This window comes from Cygnus olor, chromosome 5 (genome assembly GCF_009769625.2).
Source record: "Cygnus olor isolate bCygOlo1 chromosome 5, bCygOlo1.pri.v2, whole genome shotgun sequence".
NCBI classification, from domain to species: domain Eukaryota; kingdom Metazoa; phylum Chordata; class Aves; order Anseriformes; family Anatidae; genus Cygnus; species Cygnus olor.
The window spans coordinates 59,383,929-59,407,161 of record NC_049173.1 but is presented as its reverse complement, the minus strand read 5'-3'; the positions used below and the strand labels follow the sequence as shown (position 1 = coordinate 59,407,161).

General features: G+C 35.2%; 1 protein-coding gene across 2 annotated transcripts in view; it reads right to left on the bottom strand.

Annotated features, from left to right (window-relative positions):
- Positions 1 to 4,650: 4,650 nt before the first annotated feature.
- Positions 4,651 to 23,233, bottom strand: part of QSER1 (glutamine and serine rich 1) — a 45,793-nt gene continuing 27,210 nt past the window's right edge. For both annotated transcript variants that reach the window (XM_040558739.1, XM_040558740.1), the window contains 9 exons: positions 21,200 to 21,489; positions 19,578 to 19,694; positions 17,943 to 18,076; positions 15,485 to 15,696; positions 13,556 to 13,693; positions 11,964 to 12,061; positions 7,934 to 8,086; positions 6,400 to 6,495; positions 4,651 to 5,832 (listed from right to left, as the gene is read on the bottom strand). In XM_040558739.1, the coding sequence (XP_040414673.1) occupies positions 5,692 to 5,832; positions 6,400 to 6,495; positions 7,934 to 8,086; positions 11,964 to 12,061; positions 13,556 to 13,693; positions 15,485 to 15,696; positions 17,943 to 18,076; positions 19,578 to 19,694; positions 21,200 to 21,489 (1,379 nt within the window). In that variant the 3' untranslated portion in view covers positions 4,651 to 5,691. The remainder of the gene's footprint in view (positions 5,833 to 6,399; positions 6,496 to 7,933; positions 8,087 to 11,963; positions 12,062 to 13,555; positions 13,694 to 15,484; positions 15,697 to 17,942; positions 18,077 to 19,577; positions 19,695 to 21,199; positions 21,490 to 23,233) is intronic.

Below are 23,233 nucleotides of genomic sequence, written 5' to 3'. Positions count from 1 at the left end.
CAGCTTAATGGGACAGTAGGACCACACAGAATAAGGGGGGAGGGAGAACTCTAAATGGATTTTCCAATCATAAGTGAGTTCATGATTTTGACCACTTGACTTTTTTATTAAATAGCTATGTACCAGTTATATCACTATTTACACCCAGTGTAAGGCTTGTGTTCAAGAGCAGAGGAGTGAGTTTATTGTTTGTACACGAGTCTATAATTCACCTTTTATATTAACGTACGATGTGCAGGGACCACCAAACCCTATCATGTCATGTTTTGCCAGGCCCCCAGTTTAGGATGGGAAAAGAGCCCTGGAAGCACTGTCTCGTTACCCCCACTAGAAATAAACAGAACTTGCAGAGTTCAAATCAAAGAGAAAGTAACAATGCTTGGCAAAGTACTTGTTCTTTTTTCAACCAGCTGATTCCAGAATTACAACACTTGGATCCTCAGGGGTAAATTTTCTCTTCAGTTTCTTTTGAGCAAAGTCCATTGACTGTGGTCAATGCACCTCTGCAGCCAGTAGAACAATCGCTGGACCTTGCGCTGAAGCAAATAAAAAGCATTCTCTTACTCTCTCTTCTGTTACCAAAGTTTATGAATAGTAACTTCTATGTAGTGACCAACAAAGAAAAGCTGGGAGGTTTCAGAATCCACCAAAGGTGCTTTACTCAGTGAACACATCTAAATCCTTATTCTCCCAGAGCTTTGAACGAGTTACCAATTTGGACCTAACCACATGACAAAGCATTGATGCTTTAGTTTTTATTTGGTTATCACATCATTTACTTTGTTGCTGCAGCAAAAATGTGATACATGAATAATGCACAGAGAAATCACATTAGCAGGCACCGCAGTTGGAAAGGAGGAGGATGACAAGCAACATAATTTTACTTAAAAGGTCTTGCTATCACAAGCCCTGGAAGTTTTAGAACACTATGGCATGTACTCCCAATTATATAGTTTAATATTTCAAGCGACACATGTAGAATAAAAAGAAGTCATCAGTGACGTAATCTGATAATAATTTGAACTAAAAACACCTACAAAAAGAACAGCAGCATTTTTAAGTTGAAGTTTGCTTTGGGAAGCAGCTCTTACACACAGGACCATTATAAAAAACATTCCATCCCTTCAGATTCACTTTTTCCTACAAGCAAGTGGCTCAGAGACCACTTACCATATATCCACATCATATGGGATTTCAGCCCTCTGTGTGTCAGAAAAATATTCATAAGAAATGAAGTAGTTCATTGTAACTGGGAAAAAAAGGTCAAAAACCTTCTAGCACCACTTTTTCCCTATAGGTACACAGAGGTAATGTTCTGGTTAAGCAAGAAGGAGACAAAAGAAAACAGTATAGCTGAAAGGCACGTGAATCACAGAAGTCGTCTCTCTTTTAGCCCAATTTTCTGGCTCTTAATTTCTCACATCAGTTTAAGAACTGGCAGATACGCTGCGAAAATGAATGCAGAACATTTAGAACCAGTAAATGTAATAACAAAAAACGTTCCTTAATTCATGTGATATAATGAAAAAGAAATGTATTTCTTCATATTGAGATCAGAAAATGTCTAAATTGCCATTTCTTTCCCAACAAACTAGCTTTCCAAGACTTAGTATTTTAATAATAAATGACTGAGCATTATGAGTTTTTTGTTTAAAAGTGTTTTCACTTTAATGGGTTTAGTTAATAACATCATGAATGGTACAAAACTCTGTCCTTTTTCACATTTCCATACATTGTATTACGGACCACCTGAAAATCTGGACTAAGAACGCGTAAAGTGTCTCTTATTAGCCCTAGCTTCTTTTTTTGCCATATGTAGAGGAGATATGCAGAAAACATGCATTTGTTTAACAATGACATGTTAATATTAGCTTAAACAGTAAGATATGGCAGAATGTGCACACTAATGCACAGGTGTGTAACAGAGTAAGAGACCAAATGTCAAGTGTTGGCAAAGAAAAAGAAATGACTGATGACACATTGACATTTTGTGACCATAGTTTTAGCTTTTCTGTTTTAAAATTGTTTTAAATAGTAGTAAATATTTAAATAATATTTAAAATATATTTCCCCTATGGAAATCATTTACTTGGAAGACAGCCTGTAAGATTTGCCTTTTTAAAAAGTAGTATTTCATTTAGACAATATATGAATACATTACATGTCATAGAAGACCCTAAAGTCCTTAGTCATTTTCAGAAACAGTTTTTCAATCCAATTTTGTCTCAGATGTTTTGCAAGCAAGACTTTGGAAGTAGCATCTCAAAGAAAATCTGCCTTTAAGAGAAATACTGTTATGTCAATAAAAACAAACCCAATGTAAACAGGGATGCCATACTAAAGGAAATGACAGTGGAATTAAAAAAAAACATAGTTCATCACACGATTAGTTTAATAAATTTCTCTTTTGCTAATTCATAGTCTAAAGAGGATTTTATTCCTTCCTAGTGCATCTTCTCTTGCAGTCACGAGTGCTCAATTTCCACTGTCAGATGTCAAAGAATAAGGACCTCACTGTTGCTTCGAGAATAAGACGGAAGATTGAGGTGTGGGTGCAGAATTATCTAAAATGCAACAAAACAAAGCATTTGTGCAAAAAAGTAACTTGTACATTGACTTTTTTTTCTAAGTTTGCTTCAGTATAAAAAAACCTTTTCAATCCCACTAACAAAATTTTACTTTCATTTATGATCCTTCACACACTTGAAAGTTCCATGCTTTCACTCACTGCAATTGGTGAACTAATAATCCAGCCACCATTTTTGTAGCCCAAGACAAAGACGGAAGCTCTAACACATCTTTAGAAGTCTGGGGTAGTTACTTTTATTCAAGAAAAGTTTTTCCTATCTATATACCAAGGCACAGTGCTTGCTTAACTGGCCCTGGGAATAAAACAGCCAAAAATAAGCCAGGCCACCCTCTATGGCAGTGCAGAGCATCCTGGCCATTTTTATTTAGATACTTGTTGCTAAAATTTACCTTCTTTTTAAATATGGAGAAACTACTCCAAAAACCTCTTTTTTTTTTCTTTCAGTTTCTAAGGACTTGGATTAAAACAAGTAGCTTTCTAAAGCTACTTCTAGATTCAAAATTCTAAAGGATGTATAAAGTAGCAGTAGAGAAATCATTCAGAAAGCATAAAGACCTCTCTCAGTTAGTTGCTTTGCAGTCATATAAGGGAGGGATATGAGACACAAAGTCTGATGGGTTCATTACTGTACAATCAAGGAGCCAACTCTTGTTCCCTCAGTCTGCATCCTAACCATTTTTAAAGCTACAAGTTAGGAATTCCCAAACTGTGTTGTGTGTATCACTGAAAGGAAACAACAGAACTCCGCCTGGGTGAAGAATATATATATATATATATATATATATATGTTCCTCAAGAGAGGAAATACCTCTCATGAATCTACACAGCCAGGAACTACTGCTGCCAATCACCCCCGTCAATAAGGAAATACACTAAGTAAATTTGGGAACTCCTACTATAGGTTAAATAGTACACCAGGCACATTGCTACTATGTCTCCAGTGTGCATATTTACATTAAAATGATTTTAGCTGATCACTACCAGTGATAACTTTGCTTCATGTGCTAACCACAAACTTTAGCTCCTGCGAGGTTCAACACAGTGACTGAAACAATGGCAACTCTTCAACCCAGTGTCTACTCTTCTTTACACTGTAAAAATGAATTAGCTTCATGATTGCTCTAACATTCTGCACATTCTTCCTAAGTAAAGCCCACATCGCTATCCTTGATTATAGTAGACACAACAGTAGCACAATGCATCTATTAACGTGATAGTGACCTCCCTTTTTAAAGCAAAAACACTATGAAGAGGCTTTAAATAGGCAGGCTCACATATCCATTTCTGTTCACTGTAGTCTGCATATAAGTTGTAAAGGAGAATTATTGCTTTTAAAAGATGAAAGGCTTTGGAAATATGGTAAACATCCTCTAAGGTTCTAAAAACTAATCAGCTAAAATTCTGTACATGCTTTACTATTCAAACCTCTATTTGATTACTCAAGATCAAATCATTGCATTTTCACATCTATTCATTAAACTCTTTATAGTTCTAAGGTCTAATGAACATTTAACAACTAAATAGGATCAAAACAGATAACAGGAAAAAAAGTCACATGGCAATGAACATTATTTCATTTGGCCAATGAATAGTGAACCCTGCTTTCTTGGATGAAATTAAGGCACTAAGTGGCAGTGAACGGATAAAGGAATGATTTTTTTTCCTACATTTTCTGAAAAAGAACAACATGGTTTTTATTTTTTATTTTTATTTTTTAGGACCCCAGTAGAGTAAGTATCCATTCTGAATGACTCAGTAAGGCATTCTGTTGGCAAATTTAAAGAAAATGAGAAAATGTTCTCCTGGATTAGAGCCCATTACATTCATTGTCTGAGTGTGACTAGTGGCACTACTAACTGTTAACAAACTGGAGGGACAAAAAAGCTACAAGATGTCTGAAGACTTTAAAGGCACCAAAAAGAGAACAGCTCTGCAACTGCCAGTTCTACAAACAACTATGTAAGCTGTGTTTAACACTGCATATAGTCTATTCAGTCATCAATCTTTGTTGACAAAGATAAAGTGTAATAGCTCCTCATTTAAACTCTCAGTTAATCAAGTGCTAGTTTAGTAAGAAATTTATTTTCACGTATCAGAAAATACTTGCAGTGTCTAACACAACTACACTTAAAGCAAAACTAGTCTAGTATGCATTATTCTGGTTAACACTGAAGCAAACCTGTATAAACAAAAGGGTTACCTCAAGATATATAGTTTACAATAAGAAATCAACATATAAATGAATAAGATTTACTGAAAACAATGGAAAGTGTATTACAAAGATACATGAAACAATTTTAACCACAATATTTTCTCTGTGAAAAATACAACTATTAGTGAGATAAAATGTACAATTGAATTTTTTTCCCCAAAACAACAAAAACAAAACAAAACCGCAGTATAAAGGAAAATATTTTTTTTCTTCAAAACAGGGAAAATAGTTAAGGTCATTGTCTTTCATTACAATATAATTTGACACAAAAAAAGCAGTCATAGGATTGCACCAACTCCACGTTCAGTCTCCTGAACATGACAATAGTAAAAGGAGTCCATAAAGCATATTGACATTTCTGGATTTTATGATGGCAATATATGTTCGCAGAAACTGATGTCACTCCGGCTCTGTTCACAAAATGTACAAAACTAAATTTGGTGGCCAGACAGGCGCATGTAAAAATTAGTTCACCCCAACACTGACTTTTCTGTTGCTTAGTCAGAGATGGAAAAACCTGTAGTATTTTAAGTGTTGTTATCTTTTTAGCAATAAAGAAAAAAGTATATGTAGTGCATGCTTTATCATTTGTCAAAAACATTTCTGAAAATAAAACTAAGTTATCCAATAGTTTACAAAATAGAAAATAATTCTTCAGGTTAAAAACTTGGTTAGGTTTATGTTTAGTTCCACCTCCAAAGGACCGATTTCATTGGCAGCATCGCTTTTCCTTAGCAAGAGCCAAGGCACAGTTCCATAAAGAGAAATAAAAATGCCTACGAAGAAGAACGCAGTCTGGCATTATAAAAGAAATCAGAGCCTCTCTCTGAGCTTTCTGTTCCATCAGATTAGTGCCGTAGAAAAATGTGAGATTTGGAATACATTTTTGTTATGAGCATTTCTGCTGGACACGATTCAAAAGTTCACCAAACTTTTCAAAAAGATCCTCCACCCATTTTATATTTTTCATGCACAGCTGCACAATCTCTTCTTGTCCTAGATCCGCACTCTTCTTCTGAACAGAAGAAATCTATTTAAAAAAAGAGACATGCACACACACATACATGTTAGGCTGCCAGCATTACAGATTTTTTGCTTTTACAATACTCCACAGTTAAATAGCATTCTACTTTTGAAGAAAACCCCTACCAAAACTGCTTTTCTTAACATCTGAGCCAGAGCTTAACCCTTGTGTTTCTGCTACCTGGAATATGTCAAGGAGAGATTTGCAGTAAGAAATAAACGAGTGGGCATTATAAGAAAAAAAGTAGCCCTTAGACCTGAGGGGTTACACAAGGTGATAGAATTTGTTTAATTTATTTGGAAAACAGTGAAGAATACTTACCCCCATGGGAACTGATTCCACACAAAACTTGTAAGCCTCATATCTGAATGTTCTAGGCAGAAGTGTCCATTAGGGGCAACATATATGCTCAGAATGTCTTTTTGTTTGTCATAAGGAATTAATTAAAATAAAAGGAAGCTACAATCCATACTCATTTACCAAAAATACAAGTCGCTCTATATTTAGACTCAACTCCCTCAATGAATTCCCACAATGAATGTAAACATACAGCATAAGAAACCCAATACTTACCTCTTCTTTACACGTCAGATATATGTGATATTTGTAATGATGGAGTGAGTGATACAAAGAATACAACTGTATTTTTTCTGGATCTACTGTAAACTCCTGCAAGAAGAACAGTTATTTCAGGTAAATGCATGTTATGTTTCAAGACAGAGACGTGACAGATGTTTTGTTCTGTAAATATTCTTTTCTTTCCCTAACAGACCAGAAATTGAATACTTCATTCACATAATCGCTTTGATATATTTTGGTACACTGTAATTTATATTGCATCACAATTATTTCTTATCTCCATTTTCCCTACAAAATTATTTTGTTAAAACTAGTTTTGAGAATGCTTTCAATCCTTCTGAATGTACTGCAAGTGCAAGTCCAGTAAGATATTACTTCGCAAGAAGTGCTGCAAGTATTACCAAAGGTTAACGCTTTTCTACCAGATTGACAGGTGCCATCGCAAAAAAGCACATAATCCGTGCCTTAGAAGAGCTGACCTATACTAATCTAATGTTTATGTTACTCTGGCAAGAAATACAAATGCGGGCTGTATTTGCATGTCTTTTACCTAGCCACTTTTTGCTGCTGTGAGTTAAGACTGTGAGACAGTACCTAGTAAAACCTAATTATAGTTCTCCTCAAGAATGCTATGGAAACAAATAACGTGTACATCTCAAGCTTTAGCACATTACTTTTTAATTTTTTTTTAAAACAGTAATGATACACAGCTTCATTCTGTCACTGGAAATCAGGAAAGAAACTAAATTTTGAAGTGTTAATCATTTTTTACAGTATTAACATTTGTTTTTAATTTTTGATCTAGAAGCTATTATATCATTTACTTTAGTGATCTTGCAGCAAGTTTAAGAAGCTGTTATTATGAGCTACACAGTAATTTTACCACAACTGCAATGTTGAAGGCAACATTGTTGCTTCAGCAACAGTCCAGGAGGCTGACTGTCATGCAGAAATGTGGCCTGAAGTTCACTTCTTGTTCTGGTGGTGACAGAAGCAGAACGGGCTCTAGCAGGGCACTGCTGTTTGGTGTGCTACAACAACAGGTATGAAGCACAGCAACAGCAGAGCTCACCTCTCCCTTCCCATCCAACTACACATACCATCTGCTGCCTGCATGAGGGAAGTAGCATACTACCACTTCATCTTCCTGCAAACTCGAGTAGTTGCCACAGAAGACTTCCTGTATAAATATACTGGATAAGAGCATTTGGGTCTAAATATAGTAAATATGTGTAAACAAGACATTGCGGTTCAAGAACTTAAATAGGGGAATCACTCTGAAATGTTTTATTATATTTTGTGGAATATAATAACTATTTCATAACTGAGCTAAACCAATGCTTTAATATATAGCTTTAAATGTTGTTTTAACTTTTTTTTATTACAGAAAATGCATTTCATTCAACAAAGATTTTTATATTTTGATGAATCTACAGAAGAAACTAATAAAGGAAACAGTCTTTTCTACAAACATGGCTATCATATTACAAGTCAGATGGTGGCAGCAATAAACCTTCTGGACACCCACCTGTGCTAATTTAGTGGTTGATTTAGAAGCCCTCAATGTTTTCTTGTTATACGCTTTACCATTCATTTTGATCTTAGACACTGACGTCCCTCCACTTTTTGTCTTTGAATCCCGAGTGATGACTGTCAGTTCAGGAAAGTTTTCCAAAGCATTCTTTAAAGAGAGTATATAATGAAAGAGGATTATGAAAAATTCAAGAACAGTTGTTAAGACTGCTGATAACTTTTCAGAGAAAAATGGGTAGTTTGAGTGCACTCTATTATAAAACAATTTATTCTTCACAAAGACACGATAAAAAACTCTATCAGATCAAGCAACCATACACGGTTTGAAAAACATGACCACCTCATTGTTTGCTACTATAATTTTTCAAGACAAGATGATCCTCTTATTGTATCTCAGGTATTATGTGATTCTTTTATTAGAGTAAAAAATGGCTCCACTAGGCTATTTTTATCTTTTAAAATTGGTTTCCATTCCATTTCTACACAAGAATCTCTAAGGCCAAGTTACTCAGAGATGCCTAATAACTACACAAGGAGAGGAAGTCTTTCAGTTGTAGGAGGAATATGACGCCTAACCATCTTCATGGATTTTGTCCCAGCTTTTGTAAGACACAGATTAATTGCATCTCATCACATCTGTAAGGTTAGAAAAGCTTATGCACAGTGAATTAGATGACCAGTTCAAAAAAGCACAAGTTTCTAAGACAGATTAACTCTTTGGTGAAGTACATTTCTACCAGCTTCAGTACCGCATTACTCGCATGAACAAATTTGAGTACAACTTTGTTGTACTGTGTTAGCACTGTGTTAGCAGCTACTTTGAAATAGTCCTGTTATGCTGTATAATCTGGTCATTGAGAAAACGTATCTAGTTAAATTAATGTATATATCCTTGTATTATATATAAAGAAATATTTTTACAGGACATATTAGTCCAGTATATATCACAGAATCATTCAGGTTGGAGAAGACCTCTAAGATTATCTGGTCCAACCTTTAACCTAATACTGACAGGTCCACTGCTAAACCATGCCACTGAGTTCCACACCTACACATTTCTTCAAGACCTTCAGGGATGGTGACTCAACCACACCCCTGGGCAGCCTGTTCCAATGCCACACAACCCCTTCAGTAAAGAAATTTCTCCTAATATCCAAGCTAAACCTCCCCTGGTGCAACTTGAGGCCATCTCCCCTTGTCTTCACACTTGGTGCTTGGGGGAAGAGCCCGATCCCCACCTCGCTACAGCCACCTTTAAGACAATTGTAAAGTACAATAATATAGATGGACATGTATGTCCAATATGAGGAAAAACATGCATATAAATACAAATAATACAGCCTAAGGTGCTAAATTTAAACTACTGAGAAAATATAAAGTTGACTATTGTATTTTTTTTAAAAAACAGTACTAATATTCAGTAACTTCCCCTATCTATAATCTCTTAGCACTGTATATACATCAGCCATTTTTCACTTCACTAAAAAAGCTCTCAACAGAAAGCTATAAAACTTATTGCACAAAACGCAGTTGCATACTAGTAGCAGTAATCTCGACTAGCTAACCTGTCCATGTACAATATTCATAGCAAATAACTTTAAACTGGAACCACTTCTATATGTTTAAATTACTTTTTCTATCCACTGTAATAGCCTTCCTGAAGGCTGACTCCGAGTATCAAGGAGCTTTGGCCATTTCTTTTCTGCCTTCCTCTGGAGAATTCCTATTAACCAGAAGAGTCTACATGGCTAAAGCACTGACCTGAAACAGACAAATTTGTATTGGAATGAAGAATCAAATACTAGTGATTTCTGCATCTCTGAAAGCAGAAGACAGAAAATGGTAACAATTATTTCCAAATAAATTTACACAGTTCAGCTAAGATGCTTAATTTACTGAGCTTCCAATAAAGCAAAAATATTATTTTCTCATTATGTTTACAATGAACACACCCAAAGGATGTGACAAACTGTTAGAACTACAAAGAATGTTACAGGCAAAACTACCAAACACTAACTGCTAACTTCAGTGTCCAATTTTATTAGTAATACAGTGCTAAAATATCCCGTATTAACTCTATCTGGTGGGAAAAAAACATCTCATCCATGCTTATTAATGCAGAATATTAAGAATATTCAAACTGGATGATACTCATGCTAATGATAATTTTACTTATTATTGCAATGCCTCATTCAGCTGGAACAGCAGCAAGCTTTAAGATTCAAGTTAATGTAATGATTAATAAAGAGTATCAAACATTTTCTCACCAACACAAACACATGGGATGACAAATAAGTGTTTCATTTTTATCTATAACATTAATCTAAGTACAAGCTGGTACCCTCATACCAGAAAACAAAAATACAAGGCTTTTTATCTTGCAGTTTACATCACAAGCAGACCCCTTCCTTACACCCAGAATTCCAATAATTTTCCTGCAGCTTATACCGTGGAAATACAGGCTAAAGCTAGCTTTAGAAATATGATTCATAATCTGCCCCTAAGCAAACACACAGCAAAGCTATTTTATTCATTATGAACACCAACTGAATAAGAAGCTGTAATTACATGCTAATGTTATAGAAGATACCAGTATTTTTCCCTTAAACTGAGGAAAAACAAGTAAACTACTTCTCATTTTGTGTACTGTGAATGTAACTAGAATTCCAAAATTCATATCCTACCTTATCTTAGCCTATCTTCTCTGCATAAGCAAGTCTAAAAACATCAGCTACAGAAATATCTTACCAACACAAAACTCTTAGCACAGAAGAAAAGCAAAAATGAATGGCTACTACATCCTGCCTCTCTGAGACTGTTATATTTTAAAAAAAACATATGCAGCCCTCCCTGTGCCTTCCTACTACAAGGAGGGAGCCACATGAAATTCTGTTCAAGCAGGTACAAACTGTACAGCTGTTGGGAAAACAACATAACTAATGATAAAAAAGGTGAAGAATTAACATGAATTTAAATTGTTTCACTGGTCGAAACAAAGTCACTTACTGTCCCACAAGACTTATCAGGAACGGTTTGTAGAAAAAAAGATCTTTCAGAGATTTCATGATGAAAATGCAGAACTGACTTATGTGCTGTTATCTTTTTTCTCACCTAGCTCTCTGCACACAGCAGTAGAGAGAGAATTAATTCTCCAAGAAATGTTTCTGTACTGTAGAAATAAAAGGAAATGAGAAGGACAGGCAAAAGAACAAGCTTAGTCTGGTGGTGGTCTGCTCTAGTGCTGTTGGTCTCAAAACCACTGCAGGAAGAAATAATCAGTCCAACTATAGACATTGACAACTGTGTCTCAGACACGAGTGGAAAAAGATGTCTTAATTCACTTGACTGCACTTCCAAAGTCTGAATTCTTGCCTTTGTGTGTGGGAACCACAGGAATCACAATGACTGTCCTCCCCTTTACTTTCTCTCTACTGAGATTGTACAGTTACTCTCTTCCCTGTCTCCAGATCTGTTTTTTATTTATTACCGTGTCTAAGCTACTGTAATACAGGCTTGTTATTCAAACTTCCAAACCTCCATGCTGAATGTACATGAAACAGTGCACAAATGAGTTGCTCTCTACTCTTTATGTCTTGGTTTTAAGCTACTCTGATCAGGCTACCTCCTTCAAAGAGGTCCAGATATTTGCTCGACAGCACAGCTAATTAATGTAAAAGCTTAAGATTTTTAGGCAATACAATCACTTAATCAAGAGCTCTAGAAGGACAACAAACATTTTCTTTTAACAAACTTGAGAAATTTAAAAGGGGAAGTGTTTGAAAATGAACCAGGAAGCATGGTGAGTAAAACTAGAACTTCACCTTTGCAGTATAAACTTCTTGATCACAAATACTCTCCAAATGCCACAGACAAGCACTGAACTTAGAGCACCTCTCTTTCAAATTCATATTCACTGCTGTTACATATTTGCCTTGGGTTTTTAGTTACACCTGCATGGTATGTATTCAGTATGTATTCAGGCTTATAACACTACTTTAAAAACCCTAGAATTTAAAAGAGAATACCTTGAAAGTATGATCCAAGCGTAGTTTGGAAAGCAGCCTTTTCCTATTGTCATTCAGCATGCCATCAATTTTTCTCATATGAGGCAAAAGTAGCTCATCTAAAAGATAATTGAAAAAAGTAACAGTTGATTATTAAGAGAAACATGGTAATATGAGACTCCAATCTATTCTTCTACCTATTAACATAAAATGTGTAAGTAAAAATTAATGCAATTTGCTCATAAACTCATTTTAAAAGTCAGAAAAAAAACAGTTTTGTTTTGTTTTTTTTTGATCAGCCCAATAAACTGGTCTAGATATTACGCAGCTTAATTGCTGACTGCAGTCCAGCTCCTTCTCTGACTTTTCTTTATTGAAAGTGAAAAAATAAGACAGAGCAATAAAAAGAATAAATCTCAAAGACAATTTAAAACCTTTTCCAAAATAATCTACTGTGCAATACAACTGGCAGTTTTAGGAAGACGAAATATACATATATTTGACATTCACTATTCCCTCTTAAAAGAAATGACCCTGCTGGCGTTTATAACAGAAGTATTTGAGGAAAGTGCTTGCTGATAGAAGTTACCTGATAAACCACTTTAAGATGAAAAACATACACCTGAACATAGGTACGTGGCCATGGATGAAAATTTACAGCTCAGTGTGGAGTCTTATTTATAGTCAATTTCTTTGCCTTTAGTGGGACTACCGACAAAAATCACAGGGTATAAATCCTTGAGGTAAGTGTACATTGATGCACAACCTGAGCAAACCAGGAAAGAGGAATCTATATAATTTTTTTTTCCCTTTTTGTTTTTGTTCAGGTAAACTGAATATAATGCAAACAAAAACAACAGCTTCCAACTTAATAGGTGAAATAATCGGTCTTACAAGGACATTTAACTTCATACATAAGTATTTTGTTAAATTTTGAGAAATGTATTTTTTCTATTTTGTCTTCTGGAGTCCACTATGGTAGATAAATCCATCAGACATTTTCGCCTTAAAGGAAAAATGGAATAAATACATCTGTGATCAGAATTTCAAAGTTTCAGAGTTTGAAAATGAGACTTTTTTATGGTATTAAGAATCATAACTACTTAGTTAGGAGGGTATTTCTTTATAAGAACGCAAGCACATACCTGAAACATCGTAGATTCAAATAAATGTTTTGTAAGATTTTAAGACAGTAACAAAGAGCTCAGCTCTGACAAGTCTAACGCAGCAAAGCAGACAAAAGAGTATTTCTAAATTACTTTGCTTCCTCACAGAGGCAGCACAGATAGATACATTTATATATGCATGCATATCTAACCTAATCTGAATTGAAACTGTATTACATTAAGCAGGAAATACAGAATATAAATATGGCATTCAACCAAAATTGAAATAAAAAAACACTGCGGTACCAAAGCCACCCTGAATCTCAGAAAAAGGAAGTGTCAGAAAATCCAAACTGCAAACAAATTACACAGTCATTTACATGAAGTTATCTTCAGATTTTTTTTTAACCTCATTTTTTTCGCTTGTTTTGCTTTCTAAATACATTTGCCTTACTGATTAATAACCTTAAATTTAATAAAAACATACAAATTTTAAACATACTGTACCATTGCTTTTTTCCAAGGCTTGCATTGTGTCTGGATCCAAAGCAATGCTAACAAGCAACTCCATATAGCTCTTAAAGGTCTCTTTCATAGCCCTTGTGTTCAAAAAGCGAGTAACAAAGGGAGCTGGAGGTACAAGCTCTGAAAAATTAATTGGAATATGGTGATTTTTTTTTTTCTTAAGGATTCGGCAAATATTTGTGTTTTACAAAACTGAAGGCTTTCTCTCTTAAAACATAAGTGACCCCTACTGGCATCCCAAGAGATTAAAACCCAATGCAGTCAGAAATAACAGCCAAACTATGCACACGCTAAAACAGTTATGAACAAGGTACAAATGGTACAATTTTTTGCTGAAATATGTATAACTACTTGCAACTATCAGCATGCAGATGATCATATCTTAGGTTATTTAGACATTTATTTTTATATTATTGCAGATGAAAGCCTAAAGAAAAGGGATAATGAATAACTTCAATCAAGCAAAGTGCGCTAAGCACAGGTTTCATGTGAATGCAAGTGTACCCTAAAGCTGCAAAACTAAGTCACCCAACAACAACAACAAAATTAAAGAGCACTAATGTCATTTAGAAGCCTGTGTACTATTGAAGTCCATAGCACCTAACTGTCCAACTTGCAAAAAAAAAAACAAAACCACCAAACCAAAAAACCATGCAAGCCACATATTACCAGCAAGGCAATGTAGGCATATTTGTGCTTATTCTGAGGAATCATGCACACAGAGTAGTCGTCAGCACCAGTAAAGCCTGAGTCCTATGGAGCTTTCTGTAGGCACCATGCGCGATAACAGTACTTTGCAGTAATTCCACTAGCAAGGCTCCGCCCCCCCCCCCCCCCCCCCAAGATTTCCACATTTCTACAGGTAAACTTCAGCTTTTAAATATGGATAAGTCTGCCTGAAACATGTTATTTTAAGCATGCAGCCTTCAGCAGAGGCACTGTTCCAGTGCATTGGCCATAACTCATCAATATTTAAAAGTCACAGAGCATGCTTTAGAAATAAGAGTAATACAGTGCATGGTTACTACACAGTGCAGCTTCAAATGCACAGTAAATAAACAAAACAAAAATGCAAAAAGTACTGTACGTCTGCGACCACAGGTAACCTCTATAAACAGAGTACGCTTTAAAAATACCTTTCTGTTCTAGAGCATTACTGCAAGCTTCATATCTCAAAGTTCTAAGACACTGTGAACGTCTTAAGAGCAAGTGTGTTCAGCTGGCTACATTTGAACAGCTGGCATTTAGAAAAGCAAGCAATGAAGCAGCCAGAAGTCAACTCCTTTTTCTCCAGGGGTTTTGAAAAAACAACAGTAACATCTGAATTCTGTCTACATGTGCATCCAGACAGGCATCGCAGGAATGTTATTTTAGACATAACATGAAGTTGCAATGGAAAATTAATGAAGAATATGATTGAGATGTAATCTGAAGTCAAATCAGCTTCTTCTGAAATTGAACCAGTCTTAGAAAGCAAGCAGTAAGAATATCGCTCTCTACAGGTACCTTAAAGGAGGCTGTAGAGAGGTGGGGGTTGGTCTGTTCTCCCACGTGCCTGGTGACAGGACGAGGGGGAATGGGCTAAAGTTGCGTCAGGGGAGGTTTAGGTTGGATATTAGGAAGAACTTCTTTACCAAAAGGGTTGTTAGGCATTGGAATGGGCTGCCCAGGGAAGTGCTTGAGTCACCATCCCTGGAGGTCTTTAAAAGACGTTTAGATGTAGAGCTTAGTGATATGGTTTAGTGGAGGACTTGTTAGTGTTAGGTCAGAGGTTGGACTCGGTGATCTTGGAGGTCTCTTCCAACCTAGACGATTCTGTGATTCTGTAATATATTTAATTGAGAAACTACAGTTGAGGTAACTTCTGTTGCACACATTAGTTCATACAAAAAAAGAAGTATCCTCACTCACCATCCTCATCACTCTGTGCTTCTGGTGAAGAATCAGACTGAGAAGATGAAAACTCCTCTTTCCACTTTTTCCTTTTCTTTGGTGGTGGTTCAGCCTTTACCTTTGGCTGTTTAGCTTTGGGTTTCACAGAAGAGACTTTTGTTGCTGTTGGTTTTGGTGTTGGTGGATCAGGCGTTTTGTTGTTGCTACTACTAGGTTTGCAATGAATAGTCCTGCAATATTATGAACAAGATCTTTATCAAAATAATTACCATACAAATTCTGGCTTTAATAGAAGAGTGGTAGGCTTATTTAACCAGAAGATATTCCCCGTGGATTACATATACTTATTTCAATGTCACAGGAATGGACAGGCATAGGGAGTACAGATTGCCCAATGTTAGTAGAATCTATGAGCTACAGAAGACTGGAGCTAATATTAAAACTGACCATTTAATGAAAAAAATCAGACTTCACAGACTTGAATAAATAATAGTACTTAATTAGCTTTGCTGACAAACTGAATTTGGGATACTGTATCAACACAAAGCAAGAACATCATCCAGGCAGAAACACAGAATCTTGAAGACTGCAGCAAGAAAACAGACAACTCTTCTCCTTTCTCCACCCAGCACTCAAACCAGGAAAACAAATGGGAAATTTAATATCATAAATACAAAGTAATATATATTTTAGAACCAACATGAATTTCTCACAACCTGAGAGCTCATCTCCTGGAAACAACAGAAGGAAACTGTGATGTAGCCAGGTGCCAGGGAAGTATCAATGCAATACAGTTTTGAGAACATGGGAGGAATACATTTCTGGGAAGTGTTAAGCAAAATTCTTCATTCAAACGGGAAAGCAGTGAAGTGAATTACAGAAATATTGTTAGTATCTTCTGGACTATTTGTGAATAATTCTAGTCAAATCTCAGAAATGCAGATTCCAAACCAAAATGGGTGGAGACAGTAGATACTAGAATGATTAGAGGAATGGAAAGCCTGCCTTAGAAGAAAAAATTTGAAGAGTTTGATTAATCCAGCTTAGTGAAACAAGAACCAAGATGGAATGTGACTGCTCTCCAGAAATATCATGCAGTAAGAACACCCGGGAAAGACAGAAATAAAAGCCAAAAAAACAGTATTGAAAAGAGAACGTATGGATAGCTAATCCTGATCATGTTTTGGCTAAAAGACAGGATTGTTTCAGAGCACTACAGGAACAGGTCCTGGAACAGACTTCTGTAGCCCAAGAGGGGAAAAAAAAAAGATTGTCAAAGCCCCAGGTAATTTTAAGTAGATCATGATCATTTTATAAAATTGGTTATCTGATAAAAGTGCCTTCTCTAAGAGTACAGAACTGCAGAACTGGAGCTCAAGACCCAGTCATTTCCTGAATGAAGAGAACTGTATTTTTTTTCCTGTATTGTTCACTAACATCTGACAAAACAAAAATACCTGCATTACACTAATTATTGAAAAACCATATAGAGAGAAAAGCTTCAGATAGCATCTGAAGATGTGGAAAGATAAAATGAGCTCAGCATTAAAGCATGAAAAGGTTTGTATAATACAGATTCTGTAATCCTTTGCAAATGCACAGTCAAATGCCAACCCAAAATGCAATAACAAAGTCTTTAGCAAGTGAGTGACAGTGAAAACACTATCAGAAGGAAGGTGGCAGAGGAAATCACAGAGATAGTCAAAGGACTCTGAGGGAGACATGGTCATTCCATTTTGCAGGACCAGCACTGTGTTTACTAGAATCAAAACCATGCTGTTTGCTCCATGTTCTTTACCTGCCTCTCCAAAAAGGCATTTTTGTTTGGTGGTTTAAAAGCAATACTACCAGAATATTGATTTTAGGGCATGGATATGGAATTATAAGGGATGATTTACTGAGATAAGGCTTTTCGAGTGGGCTGACGGGTAGGGAAGGTACAATAAGAAAAGAAAATGTACCCTCACTGTGCAAGAACATAAATGACAAGGGAAAGAATCATTGTAATAACCAATTTCAACAATGAACTTCTGTTTTTAAATTAAGTTTCCAGGGTTGAGAACAAGCCATGGTATTTCTAGTACACTGGGTCAAGACAGTCATTAAAGCAATCCAGAAAAACATACCTAACTTGCAAAGACCACAAGATAGGAGAAAACAACACACACACAAAAATCTTTATGCCTGTAGGCTTCTATCCACATACTGGATAACAGGGCAAAAGAACAAAAAAAGACATAGCACATGGAGACCTAGAACCTCTGAAATGAATGATTATTGCAGTCCACTGATTCTAGTTAAAGAATTGTCTTGATCTGACAATAATTTATCTCATTTCTTATAACAAAACACAGTTTTCCATTTCCAACTGAAAGAGGAACATAGCTCTGAGTTATAAGTCTTGTTTATTAAAATACGTATGTTCTTAATACAAAAAGAAATATGACAAAATGAAAAACAAACTGAAATAAAATACCTTGCTGACTGTACAGGCTTGCTTCGTGGTTTTTTTGAACATACTCTGACATATTCCTTCTTGTTTGCATTTTCAATGAACTTCACATAGACTCGTTTGTATTTTGTTTTTGCATCCCCGAAATACCCAAGATACTAGAAAAAAATATGATTTAATATATAAGGTGCTTCTGTTAAGTAGAATTATTCAGTTTAACAATTTAAATTTAAATAGTAAATAAAAATGTTTAAAAATCTGTTAATATACAAAGATGACCTATTCTATAGCAGCTATAATTTAAGACTGATTCTCCAACAGATTTCCAAATAACGCTTAAAACAAGAAAATAAGGCAAGAAGTACTTTGGGCATTATTTTCTCCCTTTATTTAATACACCACACCTCCATGTGTTATTGCAAAAGATTACCTCTGGCAAATGGCTGCCTCTTGAAATGCTATCCTATAGTATCCTTCCCACAGTGGAAAGCAGTTGATTCGCAAGCCTGCTCCCACTTACTTTATTCCAGTTGAAAAAACTTGTTCCTTTACCCAGACTGAATGATACCAAAGAACCCATGCTGGAAAGCCAAGAATCTACCCCTTAATATATTTAGAAATAATTTTAGAGTAGGAGGAAATAAAACTTTTTTTTTTTTATTGCAAGAATGTTATGTCAGAATCACATTTTCACAGAATTGTAGGGAGTTGGAGAGGGACCCAAGAGATCATTGGGTCCAACACCCCCAAGATGGCCTAGAGACTAGAATGGTCCATGTAAACATCCTGAAGTAAAAACTCCCCCAAAGACCTAAAAAGACCAAACAAAACCTCATTACAGATCCACGTTCTACAACTGGACTTGGATTTGTATGTTCAGAAAAATTAGATATTGATTCTGAATTTTCATTTTTACCTCCAAGAAGAAGCATTGCTACCATGGGTGCTGAAGATATTATCTGACATGCACTTGTTAGAAAATTTTAAAAAGCAATGGTGGAAGATATGGTGCTCATTTCTTCCAATGCTGATAGGGTTGGAAGTTCAGACTGCACCATGCACAGATAGTCTTGTGGTTGCAGAGGCTTTAATTGTGTGAGTCTTTATTAACCTGAATTTCCACTTTCATTTTTATCACAATATTTATAAAAGTACAGATACTTATTTGCCTTTTTTTTTTTTTTAAACTTTGCAGAGTACTTGGTCAGATAAGCTGGTCCTAAGCTTTTCATTAAACACACTTCAGCAGACAAGATTCTGAGATCCATTGAATCATAGAATATCCCGAGTTGGAAGGGACCCATAAGGATCATCTAGTCCAACTCTTGGCACCGCACAGGTCTGCCCAAAGTTTAGACCATGTGACTAAGTCACAGAATGCCACCTGGGAATTAAATAACGCCAGATGCTAAATTTAGAAATACCAAATATCTGAATTGGACTGGCCTAACTTTTGCCATAAAATGACGGAGCTGATGACAATCCTGCCTTGAGATACTGTGTTTAAATGCACATTCTTTCATGAGCAACTGAGCTCACAAAGTTACGTTTTTTGGTGATTATCTTCCATCATTGCTTTTTAAAATTTTAATTTCTTTCTCAGCCTTCCATTAAGTAAATTAGTTGCCATGAAGCTTCATGAGGAATTTTTTGACTCACACTGTTCGTAGCAGCAAACTCCCTCTGTCCATCTCGCACTTCAGGAACAAACTTTTGCAATAAGGCCTTCTGTACTTTCCAAATAGCTGGAGGCTCTTTTCCGGTTTGCAAAGCAACCTGTAAGAACAGAAGATTATTTGCCAATAACGGTGCTTGTTTTTCTCCCAGATGTGTGTTTGTGCATTCTATTTTTTGAACAAGTTACCCAGGAATAAAATAGAAACAGGTCATTCAAATTCCAACTCCTTAGTTAATGCATGTAATTTATATTAAGATAGCATGACATGAACTACAGTAAGTGTTAAGAGCCACAAATATTACCTTCAGAGGAATGAAGCTGTGCCAACAAGCTTCGCCTATGCTGCAATGTCAGAACTAAGGCACCACGCAACCAAGCCACAAAACGGTATTTTTCAAAATGATACTTTCCCTATATACATATATATATAGATAGATAGATAGATAGATTTTTTAAATCTTTTTGCTTAATATAATTTTTTTTGGTAACAAATGTAAGAATCACAACAAGCAGCAAAAAAAGCTTGTAGGTTCCTTGAGATTCTGTGGCAGAAGTCCACAGTACCTGTGAAATAACAGCATGATGCTTACAGTAAGGTGAAAAAGGAGAGTTCAGTTCAAATTAGTGTACCAGAGTTTATACTTTTAGTTCAACTTTAACTGTAAAAAAAGTTTGGATTTTTTTTTTATTCCAATAGTTTAAGAAATAAACTATGTCAAAAACAGATTTGTAATTACCACCTCGAATAAGAATTCTCTATAAATCCTATGTGCAAACTACTAACTTAAAAACTCTCTTTTTGTAAAACATAATCGAATATAGATGCTTTCTCCAAGGAGTGTTTAAATAACTGAAGAAATATATACTACAAAGATTAAAATTCAAAATACCTCATAACAATATTTGCATAGTTCCATAAGTGACAAGGGAATGTTTTATTTTAGAGCTGTTAACACTCGTGATAAAGCTACATGAATTAATTTAAAGCTTAAGCTCAAGAGGATGAACACAGACAAATAATGAAAAGCATCAGAAACTGAAAATAAGAGTATTGCTAGCTATGATAGGAGCAAAAGAATAGGTACACATGCACTACAATTTGAGATAGATAGACCACAAGAAATAAAAGTCAAGAACAACACAGAACCTTTCCATAAACTCGAGTGAAGAGCTGTACTGGTTCCATATGGAAGCTGTTTCTGATTAGAATAGCAAACAACCTTCTCCAAAAAAGAAAAAAAGACAATTCCAAGACCTTCTGCAAAAATCCAAGAGCCATTTCTTCAATACCATACTCCTGAGAATCTACTACTATCTTCAAAAAAAAAAAAAAAAAGTAATTCCAAGTTCTAACAGAAGTTACCAGGACAGAGATTTAACATTATTACATATACCTTACAAAATGGATCAAGTACATTCAAAGCATATTCATAATCCACATCAGAAAGACACCTTTGAAGTAGCTTGGCAGCAAATAGAGCAGAAAACAAATCCGTAGCCTTTCCAACTTTAGCAGTTTTTTGAGGATAAGTCACGGAGCTCTTTCAGTGTGTTTGTTTTTGTTTGATTTTTGTTTCACACTCATAGTAAGCATTTAGATTACCTTTAGTGTCTCTATATCTTCAATCTTCACTACAAATTCATCACGTTCTCTGTACATGCCCTCTCCTCCACTGTCCATATTCTCCTCATCGGTACCTCCTTCTATTGCAACAGTTGACTGTATTTTTGCTAATTGGTCTGAAGTCCCAGCATCCTGTTGAGCTACTTTTAAGGGGTCAGCTGAACTCATTTTGTCCTGCATACTGACTACAGGAGCTGTTGTCTGTGGTGATTCCTGCTTTATAACAGCAGTAGTGGCAGCAGCAGTAACGACCGCCACTTTTTCAGCTTCTGAAGCAAAAAAAAAAAAATTAGTTAAATTTAGTTATCAAGGATTAGCAACATAAGATGAGAACTTCTTTTTCTTTCACAATCCCTATAAAAAGCAAATATTCTAACATCATTTGTTTTAAGAGTTAGATGGGAGCTTTACCTTAGTCACAACATTAACAAAATCAAAATATTGTAGCTAGTACACCTATGTTTGCATTTAACTTGAGCCTGTTACCATCTAGAAATAACAACAATGAATGCCTCACAAAACAACTTTATAGTTAACAGACGTTCAACAGGAACGCTGCTGTGCATTGTGAGACCACGCAAATACGATAGTAAAAACTGATAACACTGAATCTTGTTTCCAGTCTGCTGACAGGTAAAGACTTCATAAATTGAATTAAGGAAAGAGAAAGATGCATGAAACATGAGAACATTTGCTCTATTACTTTTGGACATTTATCATTTATATCTTGTAGTAAAGTAACCGGAAGTTTCAGATTGGGATTAAAATATCCTAATAATTTTTAGAATTAACAGTGGTGAGCAATGAGAACTGAGAAAAAACAAAGAAGGGAATTCTTCTCTATACACCAGAGCCAAAGTAAACTCCAAGCTTTCAAAAATAATTACTCTTTCCCCCTGAAAAAAAATAGAATCCTTTTAGGTATTACTTTATACTCTTTCACACAGTTTATATACATTTATTTTTATACATTTTAACATTGTTTTTACATTGACTTGCTAATCTAAAAATCAAATTAAATAAGCTATAGGGTAATTATTAATATTGCTTAGAAAATTGGCTTCGAATTTAAGATAGCCATTTTGAAGTGTAACAACCATTGTTAGTTGATGACTTAATTGTTGAAAAATAGAAAAAAGATGCGACCTTTTGATAAAAATAATCAAAAAATTAAATATCAAATTAATGTGTCAATACAAAAGTTACATACCACATGTGAAGATTCATTAAAGCAATTCAAGCAAAATTGTTAAGCAATTAAAGACTTTTTCTGGATATATAACATCACATTATTATAAATATGCTATTTTTATTTGTTCACCAAAGACTATGAAAGCCTTAATTAGATATAGTACTATTAGTTCCCCAAGTAATATTTACATATTCTTCAGAACAGTAGATAAATGTACATACACTACTTAATACTAACCACAAGTAATTGTTTTAGTATTTGTCTTTCCATACTTATGTGCAAAAACAGACAGGAGAGGGAATTAGCAGAAAATCTGCGAAAACACCAGCACGTAGGAAAGAAGCCATTATTAAGCATGTTGTATTTTGTACAGTCTCGTATATAACAAAACAGGAAGGCGAGTTAATGAAACTGCTGGTATAAATATTACATCCTTACGAACAATAAAGAAGACACAACAACATTGTAAAAGAAATCATTACAAATGCTAATGTCCATGCAACAACAACAACAAAAAAACTTTGAAATATTTCCTTAGGAAGCTGTACACAGAACATGGCTTATTAAAGTTAACATATTCAGAAAGAGAGGCTCAAACCATAGCACTGTCCACATTCTGGCTTTCTAGGGGGGAAAAAAATGTTGCTTTCTTGTTTAAAACTCATTAAATTGAAAGGCTCTCTCTTGGATGTATTAGTACAGTTATGTGATCAACTAGGTAGTTTTTTATTGCCCAAAGAAAATTGATGTCACTGAACACATCTATCTAGGCAAAAATATGCTGCATGCCAAATACTTCAAAAAACAAAGCAACATCAGTT